We start from the raw sequence: 21,821 nt of genomic DNA, 5'->3' as shown, positions 1-21,821 counted from the left end.
AGGCGCCCACACCCTCACAGGCACCTACACCCTCACTCACAGGCGCCTACACCCTCACAGGTGCCCACATCCTCACAGGCGCCTACACCCTCACTTACAGGCCGCCCATACCCTCACTCACAGGCACCTACACCCTCACTCACAGGCACCTACACCCTCACTCACAGGCGCCCACATCCTCACTCACAGGCGCCTACACCCTCACAGGCCGCCCACACCCTCACAGGCACCTACACCCTCACTCACAGGCCGCCCAAACACCACGGCTCCAGGGTGCAGGTAGACTTCCACCATGTCGCTCTCAGGCACCACCTGGACACGCTGCACCTCACCCTTGGCCAGCATCTCGTGGACAAAGTCGTTCCAGGAAATGCTGCCTCCACTGGTGCTGAGAGCATTCAGGAGGCTCATGACAACCGCGATGACCAGCAAGGTGCGCAGCCGCTCTCGGTACATCTGGTCATCCCGCTCACGACGTCTCCTATCCTCTGAGCCAGCAGAGAAGCAAAGGGGAGAAACACACATGTGAGCGTCAGACATGGGTGACATCCAGAGCTTCTTTGGGAAAGTTCAACTGGACTGGGAGGGGCAGCATCCTGCACGAAAGATCCTGCACTTTCGCCAGTTTTTCCCCGAAGTTATCAGAGACAAAGACTAATGGTGTGCTGTTTGAGGTCACCAACACTTCATTCGCTGAGGTCACTTCAGCGAGGAGCCGGAGTGGTTCTCGCCTGAGACAAGAGGAAACCATTTCTAAATCCAAACACTCAGAGCCGGGCCCAACGGTGCACGCCTGTGGTCCCAGCTACTTGGGAGGCCGAGGCGGGAGGTCGAAGTTGCAGTGAGCCATGATTGCGCCGCTGCACTCCAGCCTGGGTGACAGAGCAAGACCGTGTCTCAAAAAACAAATGACTGTCCCAGGCCATCTGAGCCATCACAGACGCAGCGAGCTCTCCCACTGCAAAGTGCATGCTCACAATGGCCATGAATCCAGTCGCTTGGAGTCTGATCAAATACTAAATATCAAAACATATACATAAATTATTAGAAGCAATTAAAACAAATACCTTTTACCACAACCTGCCTCAAGAAATAATACCTTCCCAATCCCACTGAAGACCCTTGGAAACGGTCTTCAGTTGGGAAGACACCCTACCAACAACCATTCTGAACTTTTCACTCATCAGAATGAGTAGCATTTAACAGAAACCTGTAGGTTATTTATCACAACATCTGAAAATAGAACTTTTTGTTTGTTTGTGTTTTGAGACGGAGTTTCACTCTTGTCACCCAGGCTGGAGTACATGGCACTATCTCGGCTCACTGTAACCTCCACCTCCCAGGCTCAAGCAATTCTCCTGCCTCAGCCTCCCGAGTAGCTGGGACTACAGGCACCCGCCACCACGCCTGGCTAATTTCTGTATTTTTAGTAGAGACAGGGTTTCATCATGTTGGCCAGGCTGGTCTCGAACTCCTGACCTGAGGATCCGCCCACCTCGGCCTCCCAAAGAGCTGGGACTACAGGCGTGAGCCACCACGCCCAGACTGAAAATAGAACTTAAAAATATCATCAGATACACTATTCAGTCTAAAGGCATATACTCCAGACCACTTGGCTCTAGAATTTTCCCAGAGACCAACTCTTTGTAAGAAGTATCAGGTAAATTCTTCCACATCACCTTCCTCAGTTATTAACACCCTACTGAAGACAAGGCGGCAGCATGCTAGGCTCTCAGAGGATGGAAAAGACACTCGGCCCCTGTTTTCGAGACACTGGGATACCTCGAGGGGAGGTGGACAGGTGCACCCCGCAGGCAGCAGGAGACCGACTCAAGTCCAGCCTGGGGCCAGCGCAGAGGAGATCTGGAGCGGCGGGCGCTCATTCACCCTTCCTGGGGGCCTGCAAGGAGGCATGAAAACAGCGCCAGGCAGGGAAGCCAGCAGATGCCTCTGAGGAGGGCATGGTGGGGAAACGGAGAGCCAGGATGGCCACCGCGCAACGTGCCTGCAGGGGTCACTTCTCGCAGCCCAGGGCCCAGGTGGGAAGCAGTCCTGCAGCCAGGCGGGCTCCCAACAGTGACCACCCCAAGCCAAGCCGGTCTTCCTTCAAACCCCCTAGGCAGGTAAGTCTCTCCTCCAGCTCTGGGGAGGGTGTGGATGACGTGCTTTGTCTACAGTGCTTTCCTACAGGATCTCACTCACCCACGGACCCAGGTCTCTACAGCCTGCAGCACCTCTGCTTTACACCGGGAGCAGGAGGGCTGCCTGGTGAGGCCAGCGACAGACCTGTGCCGTCACCCGTGCACAGCCGGTGTCTACAGCAAACCTCTCCATGGGGAGCTCCCCCAAGACGGGTCCAAATCTCTCAAACCAAAGCTTCAACTGGTTACCAGTACTCCTAGCTGTCTGTGCACAAGGAACTCGACCTCATTACACACACCTGCTCAGAGCAAGAGCCGAGACCCAGACACAGGCAGGGCTGGGACAAGGACACAAAGGCGAGTCCGAGGGCCAAACCCTCAGATGGGAAGCCCACTTGGTCTCACCATCTCCAAAATACCTGTACCTGCGGACACAGCGCCATGGATCCAGCAGAGGGAACGATGGCATCTCCAGAACACCTGTGCCTGCGGACCCAGTGCCACGGACCCAGCAGTGGGGACAAGAGGTTCACGTGTGCTTGAGACTCACTCACAGTTCTGTTCCTCCCGCACTGTCTAGGGACTTCATGCTGGCATCAAAGCCAGGCCTGGGCACGTCCCACGTACCACCTTCCTTTCCAATCATCATTGTAGATGAATTCAAACAATTTTTCAATCAGCTTAAAAACACAAAATGCAACCTACTGAAAAGGTTTGGCAAAATAATTGCTTTGAAAATATGAAGGTGTATTTTAGATATCACTGTGTCTCGTTACAATCAATTCTAATTGTGCATCTAATACCTCAAGCTCCTATTCACAAAGGCAGTTACATAAAGCCCACTGCTTATTTCAGAGAGCAAATTTTGTATTTTATTACCTTTTTTTTTTTTTTTTTTTTAAGACAGTCTCTCTCTGTAGCCCAGGCTGGAGTGCAGTGGCGCGATCCTGACTCCACTGCAAACTCTGCCTCCCAGGTTCACGCCATTCTCCTGCCTCAGCCTCCCGAGTAGCTGGGACTACAGGCACCTGCCACCAAGCCCGGCTAATTTTTGTATTTTTAGTAGAGACGGGGTTTCACCGTGGTCTCGATTTCCTGACTTCGTGATCTGCCTGCCTCGGCCTCCCCAAGTGCTGGGATTACAAGCGTGAGCCACCGCGCCCGGCCTGGATTTCATTACTATTATTATTATTATTTTTTGAGACAGAGTCTTGCTCTGTCACCCAGGCTGGAGTGCAGTGGTGTGATTTCAACTCACTGCAAGCTCCGCCTCCCGCGTTCACGCCATTCTCCTGCCTCAGCCTCCCGAGTAGCTGGGACTACAGGCGCCCGCCACCACGCCTGGTTAATTTTTTTGTATTATTTTAGTAGAGACGGGGTTTCACCGTGTTAGTCAGGATGGTCTCAAACTCCTGACCTCGTGATCCACCCTCCTCGTCCTCCCAAAGTGCTGGGATTACAGACATGAACCACCACGCCCAGCCTATTATTATTACTATTTTTGAGACGGAGTCTCACTCTCGCCCAGGCTGGAGTGCAGTGGCCGGATCTTGGCTCACTGTAAGCTCCGCCCCCCGGGTTCCCACCATTCTCCTGCCTCAGCCTCCCCAGTAGCTGGGACTACAGGCGCCCGCCACCACGCCCGGCTAATTTTTTGTACTTTTAGTAGAGACGGGGTTTCACCGTGTTAGCCAGGATGGTCTCAATCTCCTGACCTCGTGATTCACCTGCCTCGGCCTCCCAAAGTGCTGGGATTACAAGCATGAGCCACCGCGCCTGGCCTCAGAGAGCAAATTCATGTTCTCAGAGTATCTAATTATTAGAAATTATCTACTTCCAATACTTAATTACCAATTGTGTTTTCTACTAGAAACATGGGGCGCCCTGGGAAACTGTGAGAAACACTTCCTAGCAGCTACTCTAGCTGCCCCGGAGGGACGATCTGGAATCACGACCAACACTGCTCCTTCAGAAGTTCTGTGATCATATCAACAGTGTCCCATTTTCTTCTCTTTTTTATTTTTGTTGAGATGGGGTCTCACTGTCACCCAGGCTGGACAGCGGTGGTGCACTGCAAGAGAAACCCACAGTGCTCCATGAGCACACCTGGGCTCACTGCAGCCTCGACCTCCTGAGCTCAAGTGATCCTCCGACCTCAGCCTCCCGAGTAGCTGGGACTACAGGTCCACGTCACTGCGCCTGGCTAATTTTCAACATTTTAGTAGAAGATGAGGTCTCACACTGTTGCCCAAGCCAGTCTCAAATGACTGAGCTCAGGTGATCCTCCCACCTCGGCCTCCCAAACTGCTGGGATTATAGGTGTGAGCCACTGCACCCAGCCAAAGAATTTCCAATAAAAGTAAAATGACAGCTTGGATTTGGTCAATAGTAAACACTTCTGCTTTCATCACAAACATGTAGCCCTTCTCCAGCGAGGGTCAGCCAGGCATGTTAATCCACAGGTGTGTGACACAGGCTGGCTCTTAGTCCCACTGCATCAGGGAGCAGGATCTGCTCAACAAGACTCTGAGGCCACACAGCCCTCAGGAGAGCCTAGCCCCATCATGACACCTCTTTCTGAAGCTCCTTAGGTTCCAATCGTTTCGCTGTTCAGCGAGTCCTCTCTGGCCTCCGTGGCCTCCTCAGTGGCAGGAAGGAGGCCAACAGAACACCCAGAACACAGGAGCACAGAGAACCTTCTTCCAGCCACAAGTGAAGGCAACGCAGGGAAAATCCACTTGCTCCATGAGCACACGCAGGCGGATGCCTCGAGAGCCAGGCCAAGGAGGGTCCGCAAACAGGCCCTGCTCATGTTCTGGGGTGGTGTAAAGCAGCACAACCCTGTCTGATAACTGCCTGGCAGGATGTATCAAGTGCCGTACGTAGTATTTAGTTTCTTTAATTCAAAAATCCTACTTCTGAAACTTTAAGGAAATGAACCTTAAGAAATTTGGGCCAGGCACAGTGGCTCACGCCCGTCATCCCAGCACTGTGGGAGTCGAGACAGGTGGATCACTTGAGTCCAGGAGTTAGAAACCAGCAGGCAACATGGCGAAAACCCATCTCTACAGGGAAACAAACCAACAAGAGAAAACAACTTAGCTGGGGCCGTCATCCCAGCACTGTGGGAGTCGAGACAGGTGGATCACTTGAGTCCAGGAGTTAGAAACCAGCAGGCAACATGGCGAAAACCCATCTCTACAGGGAAACAAACCAACAAGAGAAAACAACTTAGCTGGGGCCGTCATCCCAGCACTGTGGGAGGCTGAGGTGGGCGGATCACCTGAGCTCAGGAGTTCAACACCAGCCTGCCAACATGGTGAAACCCCATCTCTACTAAAACTACAAAAATGAGCCAGGCGTGGTGGCACACGACTGCAAGCCCAGCTACTAGGGAGGCTGAGGCAGGAGAATCGCTTAAACCTGGCGGGTGGAGGTTGCAGTGAGCTGAGATTGTGCCACTTCACTCCAGCCTGGGCAACAAAGAGCGAAACTCCATCTCAAAACAAACAAACAAATAAAAGCACTCTAGGCATAAAGGCACTTCCTCTGCCTGGAAGACCCCCCACCTCCTTCCCATGAAGTCCTCAACTTCTGTCTAGCCCAAACCTCCAGCACGTCCCTTCCACTGAGCTGCCTGACGCACCTCTTGTTGCCACACCTCCAGTGTTGTGGCCATTTGTGCCGGCATAGCCAGCACTGCAGGCACCTTCCTCCTGCGTGCTTCCCGGACGGTTATTCAGGATGCCAGCTCACAGAGAACGGGGGGTGTGACCTCAGCACCGGCTGCCTGTGTTCCTGAGGCAGTGCCGCTGCCACAGCGCTCAAGAAACGCACATGCCTCCTGAGCCTCATATGCACACCTCGTGGACGGCAGCCTTCAGGACCACTGGCAAGTTTTGTTGCCAAAATCCTTCTTCGATAAAAAAAGTCAATTGTTGACAATTGGATATTATGATCACATGACTCACCTCAATCAGTCATCTAAAAACAAACAGCTGACAGCCGGGCGCGGTGGCTCACGCCTGTAATCCCAGCACTTTGGGAGGCTGAGGCGGGCGGAGCATGAGGTCAGGAGATCGAGACCATCCTGGCTAACACGGTGAAACTGCGTCTCTACTAAAAATACAAAAAAAATTAGCCAGGTGTGGTGGCGGGCACGTGTAGTCCCAGCTACTTGGGAGGCTGAGGCAGGAGAAGGGCGTGAACCCAAGAGGCGGAGCTTGCAGTGAGCCGAGATCGCGTCACTGCACTCCAGCCTGGGCGACAGAGCGAGACTGCGTCCAAAAAAAAAAAGGCTGATACCACTGAGTCTCAAGAAAGCAGGGAAGCAGCCACAGGGGCCATAGCAGGCTTATCCCACTCTGAAACCACCCCTGAAGGCAACAGCCCCAAGTGCCACACCTGACCCTGATAGACGAGAGGCCTCCGGGGCAGGGGCTCCACCTTGAGGTATTCACACTTCACAGAAAAGGGGGCGTTTTCCATAAGCAGTTCTGTGAAAGTGTTAGGAACTGCTGCCGGGCACAGTGGCTCACACCTGTAATCCCAGCACTTTGGGAGGCTGAGGCGGGCGGATCACCTGAGGTCAGGAGTCCGAGACCAGCCTGACCGACATGGAGAAACTCCATCTTTACTAAAAATACAAAAAAAATCAGCCAGGTGTGGTGACGCATGCCTGTCATCCCAGCTACTCGGGAGGCTGACGCAGGAGAATCGCTTGAACCCAGGAAGCAGACGTTGTGGTGAGCCAAGATCACACCATTGCACTCCAGGCTGGGCAACAAGAGCGAAACTCCATCTCAAAAAAAGAAAACAAAAAAAGTTAGCAACCACGTTTTTTCTAGTTAAATTTCTGACTGTGAAGTAACTGTAGTTTCTCATGTAGTTTTAAGAAATGGTACAGAGCAGGCCAGGCACAGTGGCTCACGCCTGTAATCCCAGCACTTTGGGAGGGCCAAGGTGGGCAGATCACAAGGTCAGAAGTTCGAGAGCAGCCTGGCCAACATAGTGAAACCCCGTCTCTACTAAAAGCAAACAAAATTAGCTGAGTGTGGTGGCGTGTGCCTGTAATCCCAGCTATTCAGGAGGCTGAGGCAGGAGAATTGCTTGAACTCAGGAGGTGGAGGTTGCAGTGAGCAGAGATCGAGCCACTGCACTCCAGCCTGGGTGACAGAGGGAGACCTTGTCTCAAAAAAAAAAAAAAGAAAGAAATAAGAAAGAAATGACACGGAGCAGTACCTTGTCCACCTGCTCCCAGTGGTTCCGTCTTGCAAACTATGAACAGCATCACAGCTGGGCTCTCCCACCACGACAGTCCGCCAAGCTTCCTGGGGTCGTCCAGTGACACGCGCAGTGTGCATGCTTATGTGCTCACCACAGCCCAGGCAGGCAACAGTCCAACCACAGGCTCCCTTGGGCTGTCTCCCTCCCCATCCTTAGCTCCTAGCAACCACGAATCTGTGTTCCATCTCTTTAATTTTTGTCTTTAGAGAATGCTCTATAAAAAACTGAAAACCATACGGAATGTGATCTTTCGGGTCTGCCTTTTTTCACTCAGCATAATTCCTTCCAGATTAACCCGCATTATCAGTGAGTGGTATTCCAAGCAACTACTTTTCTACTTTTTGGGCAACCACTACTTACAATCATTCTGCACAGCTGGTAAAGCTGTTTCTAAGCCACATTCAGTATGGTTCTTTCATTTAAAGAGGTGGCAAAAGTATCTTCACGTGAACAGACCCGATGCAGTTCAGCTGAAGGCCTGTCCAAGAGCTGGAACTGTGCATGTCTGATGTGCTGTGTGTATCTGATGTAGTCAACAGTCCTGAAAACCCACACAAACCAACTCCCCCCAGAACCACAGCAGAAGGCCGAGGGGAAACCCAAAATAGGTTCTCACAAGAAAGATTATTTGGCTCAGTAAACAATTATCCTCTAATGCAAATTTAGCAGACATTATTTTCTCAAGGCAAACCACAGTTCAACCCAAAACAGAATAAACCTAACACAATAGCTTGGCCGGGCAAGGTGGCTCACGGCTGTCATCCCAGCACTTTGGGAGGCCGAGGCAGGCAGATCACGAGGTCAGGAGATTGAGACCATCCTGGGTAACATGGTGAAACCCCGTCTCTACTAAAAATACAAAAAATTAGCCGGGCATGGTTGTGGGCGCCTGTAGTCCCAGTTACTCGGGAGGCTGAGGCAGGAGAATTGCTTGAACCCGGGAGTCGGAGGTTGCAGTGAGCCGAGATTGTGCCATTGCACTTCAGCTTGGGCAATTAAGAGTGAAACTCCATCTCAAAAAAAAAGACAATCAGGCTGCGCGTGGTGGCTCATGCCTGTAATCCCAGCACTTCGGGGGGCTGAGGTGGGCGGATCAGGAGGTCGGGAGATCAAGACCATCTTGATTAACACGGTGAAACCCCATCTCTACTAAAAATACAAAAAATTAACAGGGTGTGGTGGCGGGCGCCTGTAGTCCCAGCTACATGGGAGGCTGAGGCAAGAGAATCACTTGAACCCAGGAAGTGGAGGTTGCAGTGAGCAGAGACTGAGCCACTGTACTCCATCCTGGGTGACAGAGCGAGACTCTTGTCTCAAAAACAAACAAAGAAGCAAAAAATTAGCTGGGCATGGTGGCGGCACCTGTAAGCCCAGCTACTTGGGAGGCTGAGGCAGGAGAATTGCTTGAACCCAGGAGGCGGAGGCTGCATTCAGCCAAGATCGTACCATTGCACTCTAGCCTGGGCAACAGAGTGAGACTCTGGCAAAAAAAAAAAAAAAAAAAGTCAAAGGACACACTTTATTGAAATGCTGAAGACTACAGGGGAAGAGCCCTGAAATCAATTCAAAACAGTTTCGTACGAAGATTCAGAAGTCTCTTAAAAGATAGTTCTGAGTGGCTGTAGGCACTGACACTTACTGTAAAACCAACAGGATGCTGAAGATGAGCCTAAAGCCAGAAACACCTAAACTGAGTCCACCTGAGAACACTGGTGTCTCTTCCCACAGTCATGACCTCCCCTCCAGAGCCCAGCAGGGAGAGTCAGAGCTCCTCTCGCACAGAGTAAAGCTGTCCCTGGCCTTGGCAAATGCAGCATCTCACCCAAAATCAACCAACCAGGACGTCACTCCTGAAACAAACTCCTGCTAAACTCGAATTCACAATAATCACCCCATCATCCAGTAGCCGAACTATCATTTCCACATCCTGAAAGCTTTCCTGAAAAGCAACATGGGAAAAAAAGAAGTCCATATGACAGTTCCTCACTGTCCTTCAAAGGTCAGGTGTCTTTCTAGAAAGATGAGCTCTGCTGTGCAGGGCGTCCATCTGCCAACGCTGATTTCCAGCGAGAGGCCTCAAGGATCCAAAAGCAAAGCATTCCTGAAGCTGACTTCCACCCTGATGCCCCTTAGGGCTGTGAATCTGAAGCTGAGCCTCCAACTTCTGGGCTCAAGCGATCCTCCTACCTCCTGAGTAGCTATGACTACAAGTGCACACACCACCATGCCTGGCCAATTATTTTTTTTTTCTTTTCGTGTAGATAGGGTCTTTTTAAATTTAAATTTTCTTTTTTTTTTGAAATGGAGTTTTGCTCTTGTTGCTCCGGCTGGAGTGCAGTGGTGTGATCTCGGCTCACAGCAACCTCCACCTCCTGGGTTCAAGCAATTCTCCTGCCTCAGCCTCCCGAGTAGCTGGGATTACAGGCATGCGCTATCATGCCCGGCTAATTTTGTATTTTTAGTAGAAATGGGGTTTCGCCATGTTGGCCAGGCTGCAGGTGATCTGCCTGCCTCAGCCTCCCAAAGTGTTGGGATTACAGGTGTGAATCACCGCACCCGACCTTTTATTTTAATTTTTAGTGAGATTGGGTCTCGCTATGTGGCATAGGACTCAAGTGATCCTTCCACCTGGGCCTCCCAAAGTGTTGCAATTACAGGTGTGAGCCGCTGCACCCGGCCCATCTCCCCACTTTCCAGACAGGTTTCACCTTGCTCAGAGGAGAACAGAGACATGAACACAGCCAGAGGGAGTCACTGACTGAAGAACATTAGATGAATGTACCTTCGTCCTCTTCAGGAGCCTTCCCCTTCGACTTCTCCTTCTCCCTATTCTTCTGCTTCATCCTTGAGGTGTTAAAATAGAAAGTACCACCTATAAGAAATAGAGAAAGGATTTAACAATGGATGTTTGCAACCACAGGGGAGGCATACAGGAGAACAGTGTACTCCTAAATAAACAAAGCAAAACAGAAACCATCTGAAAAACCTACTTATATCCATAAGATTTATAAATTTGAAATAAAGTATTTCCCATATTACTTAGTCCAGTATTTCCTAATTACAGAATAATAAACTACTTTAACTTATGAAGTTGAATATCTTTGCTATTTAAATTGCTAATGGGAGGGAACAAAAAGTAGTTATGAACACAAATTTGGGAAAATATCACGAATCCCTTTAATAGATGAAGTTGCTTTAAAATAACTTAAAACAGGCGCAGGAGCTCATGCCTGTCATCCCAGCATTTTGGGAGGCCGAGGCAGGTGGATCATGAGGTCAGGAGTTCAAGACCAGCCTTGCCAAGAGGGTGAAACCCTGTCTCTACTAAAAATACAAAAATTAGCTGGACGTGCTGGCAGGTGCCTGTAATCCCAGCTATTGGGGAGGCTGAGGCAGAACTGCTTGAATCTGGGAGGCGGAGGTTGCAGTGAGCTGAGATCGCACCACTGCACTCCAGCCTGGGTTACAGAGCAAGACTCTGACTCACAAGTGGCTTCCAGAGAGGTGGCAACAGCAGCAGCCCAGCCACGACCAAGAGGGGCTGGTACGACACTCCTCGCCCAAAATCTGAACAAATCACCGTTTACAAATGGGAGAGGCCAGGTGCAGGGGCTCACGCCTGTAATCCCAGCACTTTGGGAGGCCAATGGAGGAGGATGGCTTGAGCCCAGGAATTCAAGACCAGCCAGGGCAACATGGGCAAAATTTCATCTCTTAAAAAACAACAACAAATGTACCTGTCCACAGTGACACATGCCTGACCTCCCAGCTACTCGGGAGGTTGAGGTGGGAGGAGCACCTTGGCCCAGGAGGTTGAGGCAGTAGTGAGTAGAGACTGTGCCTGGGCAACAGGGCAAGACCCTGTCTCAAAGAATACTAAAAGTAGGGAAAGAGTTTCACAACCTTGACCTGAAATGTAACTTTCTTCACAAAGACATGAACGGCTTCACCAATGAAACGACCCTGGTTGCCACTTGCACGTAACCTCAGGTGTTGAGAGGGCTGAAGCATGTGCTTCCTGTTTACAGCCACGGGCACCCATGGGCTGACATTAAACACTGACAGCAGATGGGCAGGTTGCTGGCGCACAGCCAGTCAATGGGCACAGCACTCTCCCTACCCATGTGTTGGCACAAGGCTGTTTAATGTCAGGAGTAGAAATATTTTACTTTTTCCCTGCTCCAACCCCATAAAGGGGAGCGAGAAATAAAGGTGAGAGGTGTCAATCCTGAAAGTCAAGAGAGACCAAAGAACGTCACAAGGTTTCATTAAACGATTTATTGAAGAGCAAATTATTTGCAGGGTATTTTTAGTGATTGTGTGGATATAAAACATCTGAAGTCACTTTGTAAATCCTTAGTAAACATTCTTGCAGCTGACTAGATAACATGAAAAACCTTTTCCAAGGAGCCCAGTTACTAGAATACAGCAGAATTTTTTTTAAAAAAGGACAACTTGGCCAGGTGCGGTGGCTTACGCCTGTAATCTCAACACTTCGGGAGGCCAAGGAAGGCTGACTGCTTGAGTCCAGGAGTTCAAGACCAGCCTGGGAAACGTGACAAACTCCCATCTCTACAAAAAAAATACCCCCCAAAAATTAGCTAGGCGCTGTGGTGTGTGCCTGGAGTCCTGGCTCTACAGAAGGCTGAGGTGGGAGGATCACTCGAGCCCTAGAGGTCAAGGCTCTACAACTGTGGGTTAGGGGAGTAAAGAGGCCCCTTTGGGCCTGGACAACAAAGTGAGACCTCATCTCTACAAAAGATAATTAGCCGAGTGTGATGGTACACGCCTGCAGTGCTAGCTACTCCAGAAGCAAAGCGGGGAAGACCATTTGAGCCCAGGAGGTCTAGGCTATAGTGAGCTCTGATCACACCACTGCACTCCAACCTGTGCAACAAGGCGAGATTCCGTCTCTAAAATAAAATTAAAAAAAAGAAAACAATCTCTGCCTCATCTCTTCTGTGTTTTTTTGTTTAGAAACAGAGTCTCACTCCGTCACCCAGGCTGGAGTGCAGGGGCGCGATCTCGGTTCATCTCACTCCGTCACCCAGGCTGGAGTGCAGTGGCGCGATCTCGGTTCATCTCCCTCCGTCACCCAGGCTGGAGTGCAGTGGCGCGATCTCGGTTCATCTCACTCAGTCACCCAGGCTGGAGTGCAGCGGCAGCCTCAGCCCTGAACTCCTGGGCTCAAGCACACTCTGGCCTCAGCCTCCCAAGCAGCTGAGGCTATAGGCGTGCACTGTCATGCTCAGCTGCTTCTTTCAACAGATACATACCTAAAAGTTGCCAGAGTCTGACTGGATTCTGAACTAAATGTTGTTTCAACAACAATCCGTTGATCCCTTCAAAGGTAGAGGTGAGCAGTCTCAACTGTAAGCTCTGAAAAAAACCCAACACTGGACGTCACACTAACATTAGAGAGTACCATAGCAATGCGGACTAAACATCGGTTTTAACAGTTCAAATAGATATTTGTAGTATCTACATTGCCCTGAAATATGAAATAATAGTCTGAGCAATATTTCAAAGCTTTAGGTAACATCAAAATGTCAAAAGCAAGTAAACAGGTTAAAACACAGTAATTGGCCAGGCGTGGTGGCTCACGTCTGTAATCCCAGCACTGTGGGAGGCCGAGGTAGGTGGATCACCTGAGGTCAGGAGTTCGAGACCAGCCTGGCCAACATGGTGAATCTCTGTCTCTAGTAAACATACAAAAATTAGCCGGGCGTGGTGGTGCACGCCTGTAATCTCAGCTACTCGGGAAGCTGAGGCAGGAGAATCACGTGACCCTGGGAGGCGGAGGCTGCAGTGAGCTGAGATAGCGCCACCGCACTCCAGCCTGGGCGACAAAGGGAGACTCTGTCTCAAAATACAAACAAAAAAATCACGATAGTGGCCAGGCTTGATGGCTCATGTCTGTAATCCCAGCACTTTGGGAGGCTGAGGTGGGAGGATCGCTTGGGCCCAGGAGAGAGGCTTCAGGGAGCCATGACCAGGCCACCGCACTCCACCCTGGGCGACATAGCAAGGCTCTGTCTCAAAAAAAAAAAAAAAAAAAAAAAAAACCGGACGAGAGAAAACGAAACACACAACTGCACTGGCTGCTATCCCATGGCCTGAAGCTTCCGCAGGGGAAAGGGAAGCGTCCCAGCTCTCCAAAGGCCCACAGTGGCTGCCCAGACCCGGGACTCCTGCTGTCACCAGAGAGTGGCTCTTTGTAGAACATTTCCAGGCACTAAACCAGTTAACAAGTATATACTTCCAGCGTTCTCCTTTCAAGATAAACATTTTCCCATTTAGATGTGTTTTATGGCCGGGCACGGTGGCTCATGCCCTGTAATCTCAGCACTTTGTGAGGCCGAGGCGGGCGGATCACAAGGTCAAGAGATCGAGACCATCCTCGTCAACATGGTGAAACCCTGTCTCTACTAAAAATACAAAAATTAGCTGGGTGTGGTGGCGCGCACCTGTAGTCCCAGCTACTCCGGCGGCTAAGGCAGGAGAACTGCTTGAATGCAGGAGGCGGAGGCTGCAGTGAGTCAAGATCGCATCACTGCACTCCAGCCTGGAGACAGATCGAGATCTCTGTCTCAAAAATAACCTAATCAACAACAACCTAAAAGGTGTGGGCTAAGCTCCTACGCGAGGGCTCAGAGAAAAAAACACCGGCCCAAAAGCTCAAGGACACAGGGTCTGGTTTTCGGGAGGAGATGCTATCCCCTCCTTAGCAGAACCTGAAACAAGACTTCTCCACAGGCGGTGCCCGAAGACTTTCTATCAATAACGTGCCAAGCTACATTACAACAGCAACATGCAGCCACAGGGTATTTTGCGCACACAGAAACGTCCTGGGCCCCCAACTCGGCAGTGACCACCCTAACTGGAAGGCGCTGGAGTTCCTGGTGATGGAATCGATCCACAGGCGCGGACTGTAAATTACCGCTCCGCCAGAAACCGTTACAGGATTCCACTTTAAAACGCCACAGGGAGACAGGTAGAGAACATCCATCCACACACAACGCAAGGGTTGGGAAACCGCACGCCGAGGACTGCGCGGATCCCAGACCCGCCTCTTCCCGGCCCGCCCAGCGCCCACGCGCCCGGGCCCCAACAGTCGCTCCGCGCCGAGGTCCGCAGCTGGAGGATCCGCGGGCCCACAGGCTTAGGCTCCCACACCGCAGGGGCCCGGAGGTCTCCGACCCGCCCCGCCGGGCGCGGCGATACAGAGCTGAGCGGGGCGGGAGGTGGGGCCCGGACGCCGCGGGGATTTACCTGCAGGGCTCGGCCTCCAGCCTCGGCGAGGTCCCCCGGAGGCCTGCTGGCCAAGTACGGCCGCCCCCTCCAGGACCCGGCGGGGAACCCTGGACTCCAGCCCGCGCCTGGGCCCCACAGCCGCCCAGGACCCGGGCCTGGACCCCGGCGGAGGGCGCGGAGCAGCAGCAGCACGGCCATGTTGGCCTGAAAGCCACGCCTGCGCGGTCCGCGGGGCTCCACGGGGCTCCTGCGCGGCGGGGGTGGGCGGGGCCTGACTAGGCGCCTGCGCGGTCCCCCCGGTTCCGCCCCGCCGCGCCCGGGCGCCTCCTGCCGCACCCCGAGCCCGAGCCCGAGCCCGCCTCCCTTGCGGCTGCCTGAGGCCCCGGTACGGGGGCGCGCGTCTGCGAGGAGGCCGCGGGTGCTCTGGCTCTTTTTTTGGACACCAGCCTTGTATTTCCAGGGCCTGGCGGGTGAATAACCGGCCAGGTCGTGGCTGCGTGGTCGCGCTCCGCCCGCGCCGCGGGGCCGAGGGGCCTCCCGGCCGGGCAGCCTCCGTCACCCGCAGGGCTCGGTTACAGGCGAGGGCGGACGGCGCGGGCCGGAATCCCGCCTGCGAGGAGAGGCCCGCGCTGAGGAGGGCGGCGCGGGAGGCTTCGGGTCGGGAGGGCCCCTTCGGGGCTGAGGAGCACAGGAAGGGGGCGGTTTTCCTGCGCCTTGAGCCTCCCGAGGACGAGGACTGGAGTGGCAGCCGCCGCAGGAAGGGCAGCCCGGGAGGAGGAAGGTCGTGAGGCGGGGAGCGCGCGGCGCGGCCTGGCAGGCGCCTGCAGAGCTCTGACTTAGGAGCGCGCCGTCCTGTCCTGTCCCCTCGGACTGACTCACCTCGGAGGCGCTTCTAGCCTCGGTCCTGCCCCGGGCGCTGCGCGAGCCCATTGTGGGAAGCCGGGAAGAGGCGCTGTTCTCTTCGGGGTCTGCACTCCGGGCCCGGGCAGGGTCCCTCGTGGGCTCCTCCGCCACCCCCACCCCTTCCTCCGTCCGCCTTAGGTCTAGAGCTGACGCCAAGAACTGGAAAGCTCGTTGAGTAGGAAAAGCAAAGACTAGACCGTCTGTTACAGAGGTAGGGTGAGGGTGACCGATTTATTTTTATGCTTTTCTGTATTCCCCAAATTCATAACAATGAATGCTGGGAACGACAGCCAACGTCACCGAGTGCCTAGCTCCGTCTCGAACACCCATGTAATACAACCCTATGCAGCAAACACCTCTATTTTACACGTAAGGAAACAGATTCAGAAGCATTGGAAGTAACCGGCCCAGGATCACAGCTCTGAAGTTAAGGCAGAATTTCAGGGCCGGTCTGGTTGGTTTCTGGACCTGCACTCCCCCCACCACTAAAGACGAGATTGCAACGTCTGTAGGCTGCGTGTCATCCTCCCTCTTCCTCAGCCCCGAAACGCTCAGGAAAGTGTTTTCAGTATCGTGGTTATCCGCCCTCAGCCCTCCAGTGGGCCGGGTGCCTCTGCAGAGGTGCTCGTGGCTGGGGAGGTGTTCTGTTGGTTTGTGGAGAGGGCCTCCCCCTAAACCCAGGGCTAACACTGATTTTCGCAACTGAACCGCTTTTCCTTTTGCTTCTTATTGTACAGTCTGCCTTGGCAATGAATCCAACCTTGCCATTTCCTCCTCCACTATTTTTTTCCTTCCCCGATTGAAAGACACCAGGTGGGCCGGGCGCGATTCCACGCCCCTCCCCGCCCCGCCCCGCTTAATCCCAGCACTTCCGGAGGCCGAGGCGGGCCGATCACGAGATCAGGAGATCGAGACCATCCTGGCTAACACAGTGAAACCCCGTCTCTACTAAAAATACAAAAAAATTAGCCGGGCGTGGTGGCAGGCGCCTGTAGTCCCAGCTATTCGGGAGGCTGAGGCAGGAGAATGGCGTGAACCTGGGAGGCAGAGCTTGCAGTGAGCCGAGATCGCAGCACTGCACTCCAGCCCGGGCGACAGAGCCAGCCCGGGCGACAGAGCGAGACTCCATCTCAAAAAAAAAAAAAAAAAGACATCAGGTGGACTTGGTCAGAGGGCTATATAGCTTGCCATCATCCTGCTGTCACCCTCTCTCCAGCCTTGTCACATGACCAACCTAACCAAACTTCCAAAAGAGTTTTTTGTGTCCAAGAAGTGACCGAGCTCCACAACCTGTTATGCCTGTGCGTTCAGAGGATTTGTGACTTTTTTTTTTGAGGTGGAGTCTCGCTCTGTCGCCCAGGCTGGAGTGCGGTGGCACCATCTCGGCTCACTGGAAGCTCCGCCTCCTGGATTCGCACCATTCTCCTGCCTCAGCCTCCCGAGTAGCTGGGACTACAGGCGCCCACCACCACGCCCAGCTAATTTTTTCTATTTTTAGTACAGACGGGGTTTCACAGTGTTAACCAGGATGGTCTCCATCTCCTGACCTCGTGATCTGCCCACCTCGGCCTCCCAAAGTGCTGGGATTACAGGTGTGAGCCACCACGCCCAGCCGAGGATTTGTGACTCAAAGTCCACACATTTGGATGTGTTTGGGAAGAGTTTAAGATGTAGTCCTATTAATATTGTCTGAGATAATTTAAAATTGTTTCCTGGCAATTCATCAGAAGCAGTGTGCGGTGTTGGCAAGAGGCTTTCTCTGGGGAAAGAACACTGGGTTCTGTCCTTCTTGGCCTATGACCTTAAGCAAGTTGTTAACTTCCCCAAGCCTCAATCTTCTCAGCAGTAAAATGGGGATGATAATTATCTGCAAACAAGGCTAATATCAGCCTTGGGTTTCCCACAGGGTGGTTATAAAGATAAAATGCAATAAATGTGTGTGAGGGCAATTGACGAGCCAGGAAGCCTTGGCATCCAGAGTTATTACTAGGATGTCATGGGAAATGCGGGTATGGGAACAGAGTGTTGATGCATTTATTCAAACTCATCTCTTTAACAACCGTCCTTTGAAGGCTGGCTGCGTCCCAGGCCCTACAGGTGAACCGTGACTCTCACTTTCAGCCCCGGCTGTAGTGGCAGGCAGCAGAGGCTCATGTAGCCTCAAGCAATAGGGGTTTTGTTTAAGGATTCGGGTGCCCCATGGTTTGGGGTTTTTTTGTTTGACTCCATGATTTGGATTCAAGAAGAAGAATCTGTACGAGAGTGGCCTCCCGGGTCTGCCTTTGCCCTCAGAGCCTGCAGCAGAGCAGGACGATTGCCTTCCCTTCTCCACCCTGTGTGTTCTTTCTGTGCTTCCTAACTGCTGCTTGCTCATTTGTACTTCCGCGTCACCCCTCCTCAGCCCTCTGAACTCTGCTCTTGGACTTGGTGCGACTTCCCTTCCCCGCCTGTTCTCTAGAGAGGCAGTCTCTTGGTGACTCCTGGTTTGGGTCAGGGCACGCCTTAGGTCTCTGGATGGCTACCAACCCCAGGTTCCCTCAGCTCTAGCCCCATCAGAGAGGAGGCCTCAGGAGCGCCTAGGGCAGCCCTGGGCTGTGGGAAGGGAAGGTGGGCAGAGAGGAGGCCCCATGCCTTTGTTCCCTGTTAATGCAGCAGCGTCCTGTGCTCTGTCCCTTATTCCTGCTGTCAGCTGAAGGACTTCAGGCAAGCTGCTCTACAAACTTAAGTTGCTTCATCTATCAAATAATGATATTTAACATTCTGGAAACAGAAGTTGATCTTTGGGACTTTTTTTGGTTTTAAGATCTAGGCTGGCTGGGGCGGTGGCTCATGCCTGTAATCCCAGCACTTTCAGAGGCCGAGGCGGGCGGATCATGAGGTCAGGAGATTGAGGCCATCCTGGCTAACATGGTGGAACCCAGTCTCTACTAAAAATAGAAAAATTAGCTGGGCGTGGTGGCAGGCGCCTGTAGTCCCAGCTACTTGGGAGGCTGAGGCAGGAGAATCACTTGAACCTGGGAGGCAGAGACTCCATCTCAAAAAAAAAAAAAAAAAAAAAAAAAAAAAAAAAAAGATCTAGGCTTCTGGCTGGGTGCTATGGCCCACGCCTGTAATCCCAGCACTTTGGGAGGGCACGGCAGGCAGATCACTTGAAGTCAGGAGTTCAAGACCAGGCTGGTCAACATGGTGAAACTGTCTCTACTAAAAATACAAAAAGATTAGCCAAGCGTGGTAGCAACACACCTGTAGTCCCAGCTACTCGGGAGGCTGAGGCATGAGAATCACTTGAACCTGGGAGGTGGAGGCTACAGTGAGTTAAGATCGTGCCACTGTACTCTAGTCTAAGTGATGAGTGAGACCCTGTCCTTTTTTTTTTTGAGACAAAGTCTCACTCTGTAGCCCAGGCTGGAGTACAGTGGCGCGATCTCAGCTCGCTGCAGCTTTGCCTCCCAGGTTCAAGCGATTCTCCTGCTTCAGCCTCTCGAGTAGCTGGGATGACAGCCATGAGCCATTGCACCAGACCGACTTGTCTCAAAAAAAAAAAAAAAGAAAAAAAAGGATTTAGGCTTCCTTATTACTATCTGAAGAAATAATTACGTTTGCTTGTTTGCTTCTTTCCAAATTCGGCAGTAACTAAACTTAAACAAAAATCTTTTTTTTTTTTTTTTTGAGGCGGAGTCTTGCTCTGTCGCCCAGGCTGGAGTGCAGTGGCCGGATCTCACCTCACTGCAAGCTCCGCCTCCCGGGTTCCTGCCATTCGCCTGCCTCAGCCTCCTGAGTAGCTGGGACTACGGGCGCCCGCCACCTCAGCCAGTAGTTTTTTGTATTTTTTAGTAGAGACAGGGTTTCACCGTGTTAGCCAGGGTGGTCTCGATCTCCTGACCTTGTGATCCGCCCGTCTCGGCCTCCCAGAGTGCTGGGATTACAGGCATGAGCCTCTGCACCCGGCCAACAAAAATCTTTTGAAGCACATTTGCTTTTGCAGTTAGCCTGTTGGCCTCCAGAGTTCCTGGACTGCTGCGCCCATGATGGCCGCCAAAGCTGCACCCATGGCGACTCTTCCTGCTGAAGCAAAGCCCCGCAGGACAATAAGGTATGTGTTGAGTATGAGGATGTCTTACATAAAACATGTTACCTTGTGGAATGCTTGAAAACAAACAAGTTCATCTCTGTAAATTTTAGTAAATTTTCTTCCTGAAGCTCTTTCTTGGGGAAACGGTTACTTCTCATATCACTTGTTAATTGGGCTTTACTCACCCCATGTACAACCAGATTTTATTTTTCTTTAAAAGATGGGGCCGTTGGCCGGGCACGGTGGCTCAAGCCTGTAATCCCAGCACTTTGGGAGGTCGAGACGGGTGGATCACGAGGTCAGGAGATCGAGACCATCCTGGCTAACACCATGAAACTCTCTCAAAAAAAAGAAAAAAAAATGAACTTTCCATCTTTTTTTCTTTTTTTTTCTGAGATGGAGTTTTGCTCGTTGTCCAGGCTGGAGTGCAATGGCGCGATCTCGGCTCACTACCACCTCTGCCTCCCGGGTTCAAGCCATTGTCCTGCCTCAGCCCCGAGTAGCTGGGATTATAGGCATGTGCCACCACACCCGGCTAATTTTGTATTTTTAGTAGAGATGGGGTTTCTCCATGTTGGTCAGGCTGGTCTCGAACTCCGGACCTCAGGTGATCCGCCTGCCTCGGCCTCCCAGAGTGCTGGGATTACAGGCGTGAGCCACCACGCCTGGCAGAAAGTCCATTTCTGCTAGCAAGAAACCTGTACAGGAATTTGAGCATGACTAAATAATCATGTATTCCTCGGTGTTTCTTTAGACTGTTGGGGGTGGGACTTTGGACAGTTGTTTAAGGACCTGGAAGGGACAGCCTGTGTCCTCTCCACGTGACAGGAATCCCCACAGCCCTGGGCAGTGCATTCCAAGTTCGCCAACGTGGCAACTTAAAACAACAAATACTTACCTCACTCTGTTTCTGAGGGTCAGAAATCTGGGAGTGGCTCGACTGGACCGTTTAGTCTCTTGGACTGGACGAGCTTGCAGTCCAGCTGATTATGGCCAGGGCTGTGGTCGTCTGAAGCCTGACTGGTGCTGGAGGACCTGCGTTGCGTCCGTCCAGGGTGAACTCACGCAGCTGTTGCCAGGAGGCCTCAGCTCCTCGTCACGTGGGCCCTTCCCCAGAGCCAGTGACCAGAGGGCAGGAGCCACAGCCTTTTCCATCCTCAACTCAGAACTGACCGTCACCTCTGCCAAACTGGTCACCAAAACGCACCTTTGACAATGTGGGAGGGACTGGCTGGGGTATGAATTATCAGGTGATGGGGTCACGGAGGGCCAGCTTGGCTGCTGAGCATATTGATGAGTGTATTGAGATCTGCTCAGCAAGACGTATCCAGGCAGCTCCTCATGGCTCCTGACCATATGGACCAGGCCCAGGCCCAGCCTTCACAGCCACACTGATCAACTCAGGAACAGAAAGTCAAACCTGTTAAGTCCGTCCTCTCGATTTGTATTTGGAGAAGAGACTTTGCCTTTCGGGTCCCAGAGCTAGAAGGGTGAACTGTGAAGAGAGCTGTTAGCATCTTTCCACCTGGTGAGGAAGCCAGCCATGGCTGAAGAGGACCAGGCCCACAGAGTGGAAAAGAAGGCAGGAGATAAGCGTCCCAGAGCCAGGACTGTGTCCCTAGATCCAGTCCCTTGAAGGGGCATGTTCCTTTTCATTTCCTTGTCATGAGCCAATCCCCTTTTTACTATGTTGCCTAAGTCCATTAGCTACTGGGCTGCTCACACTGGCCGGAGGCCAGGGGACCTTCCTGAACATCCCTGGCAAGGGTTCAGAAGCCTCATATGGGTTCAGCTACTAGGAAAGAAGGATCATCTTTGGGCATCAATTTATAGCCTATTCCTAAAAGTAACTAGTTTGAGGTGTCTCTGGTCCCAGGGAGTGTTCCTTAGGGGAATGATACGCGATTTGAAGCGAGAAAGGGTTTGCTGGTCTGTGGCTGGTCTCCCAGTTTTATTTTTGCTTATTTTTTGAGACAGAGTTTCACTCTTGTTGCCCAGGCTGGAGTGCAATGGTGCATTCCTGGCTCATCACTGCAACCTCCGTCTCTGGGGTTCAAGTGATTCTCCTGCTAGTCTCCCAAGTAGCTGGGATTACCGGCACCTGCCACCAAGTCTGGGTAATTTTTATAGTTTTTAGTAGAGATGGGGTTTCAGCATGTTGGCCA

The 21,821-nt window shown here is 52.3% G+C and overlaps 1 protein-coding gene across 2 annotated transcripts in view; it reads right to left on the bottom strand.

The window, feature by feature from the left end:
• Positions 1-15,618, bottom strand: part of SPG7 (SPG7 matrix AAA peptidase subunit, paraplegin) — a 54,448-nt gene extending 38,830 nt beyond the window's left edge. For both annotated transcript variants that reach the window (XM_030925041.1, XM_010364034.2), the window contains exons 1-4: positions 14,700-15,618; positions 12,704-12,806; positions 10,210-10,299; positions 247-488 (exon numbers count right to left, since the gene is read on the bottom strand). In XM_030925041.1, coding sequence (XP_030780901.1) covers positions 247-488; positions 10,210-10,299; positions 12,704-12,806; positions 14,700-14,879 — 615 coding nt within the window. In that variant the 5' untranslated portion in view covers positions 14,880-15,618. The remainder of the gene's footprint in view (positions 1-246; positions 489-10,209; positions 10,300-12,703; positions 12,807-14,699) is intronic.
• Between the last annotated feature and the right edge of the window lie 6,203 nt (positions 15,619-21,821).

This window comes from Rhinopithecus roxellana, chromosome 20, assembly GCF_007565055.1.
Source record: "Rhinopithecus roxellana isolate Shanxi Qingling chromosome 20, ASM756505v1, whole genome shotgun sequence".
Lineage (NCBI taxonomy): Eukaryota > Metazoa > Chordata > Mammalia > Primates > Cercopithecidae > Rhinopithecus > Rhinopithecus roxellana.
The sequence above is the reverse complement of the archived record's forward strand: the minus strand, read 5'-3'. Positions and strand labels throughout refer to the sequence as shown.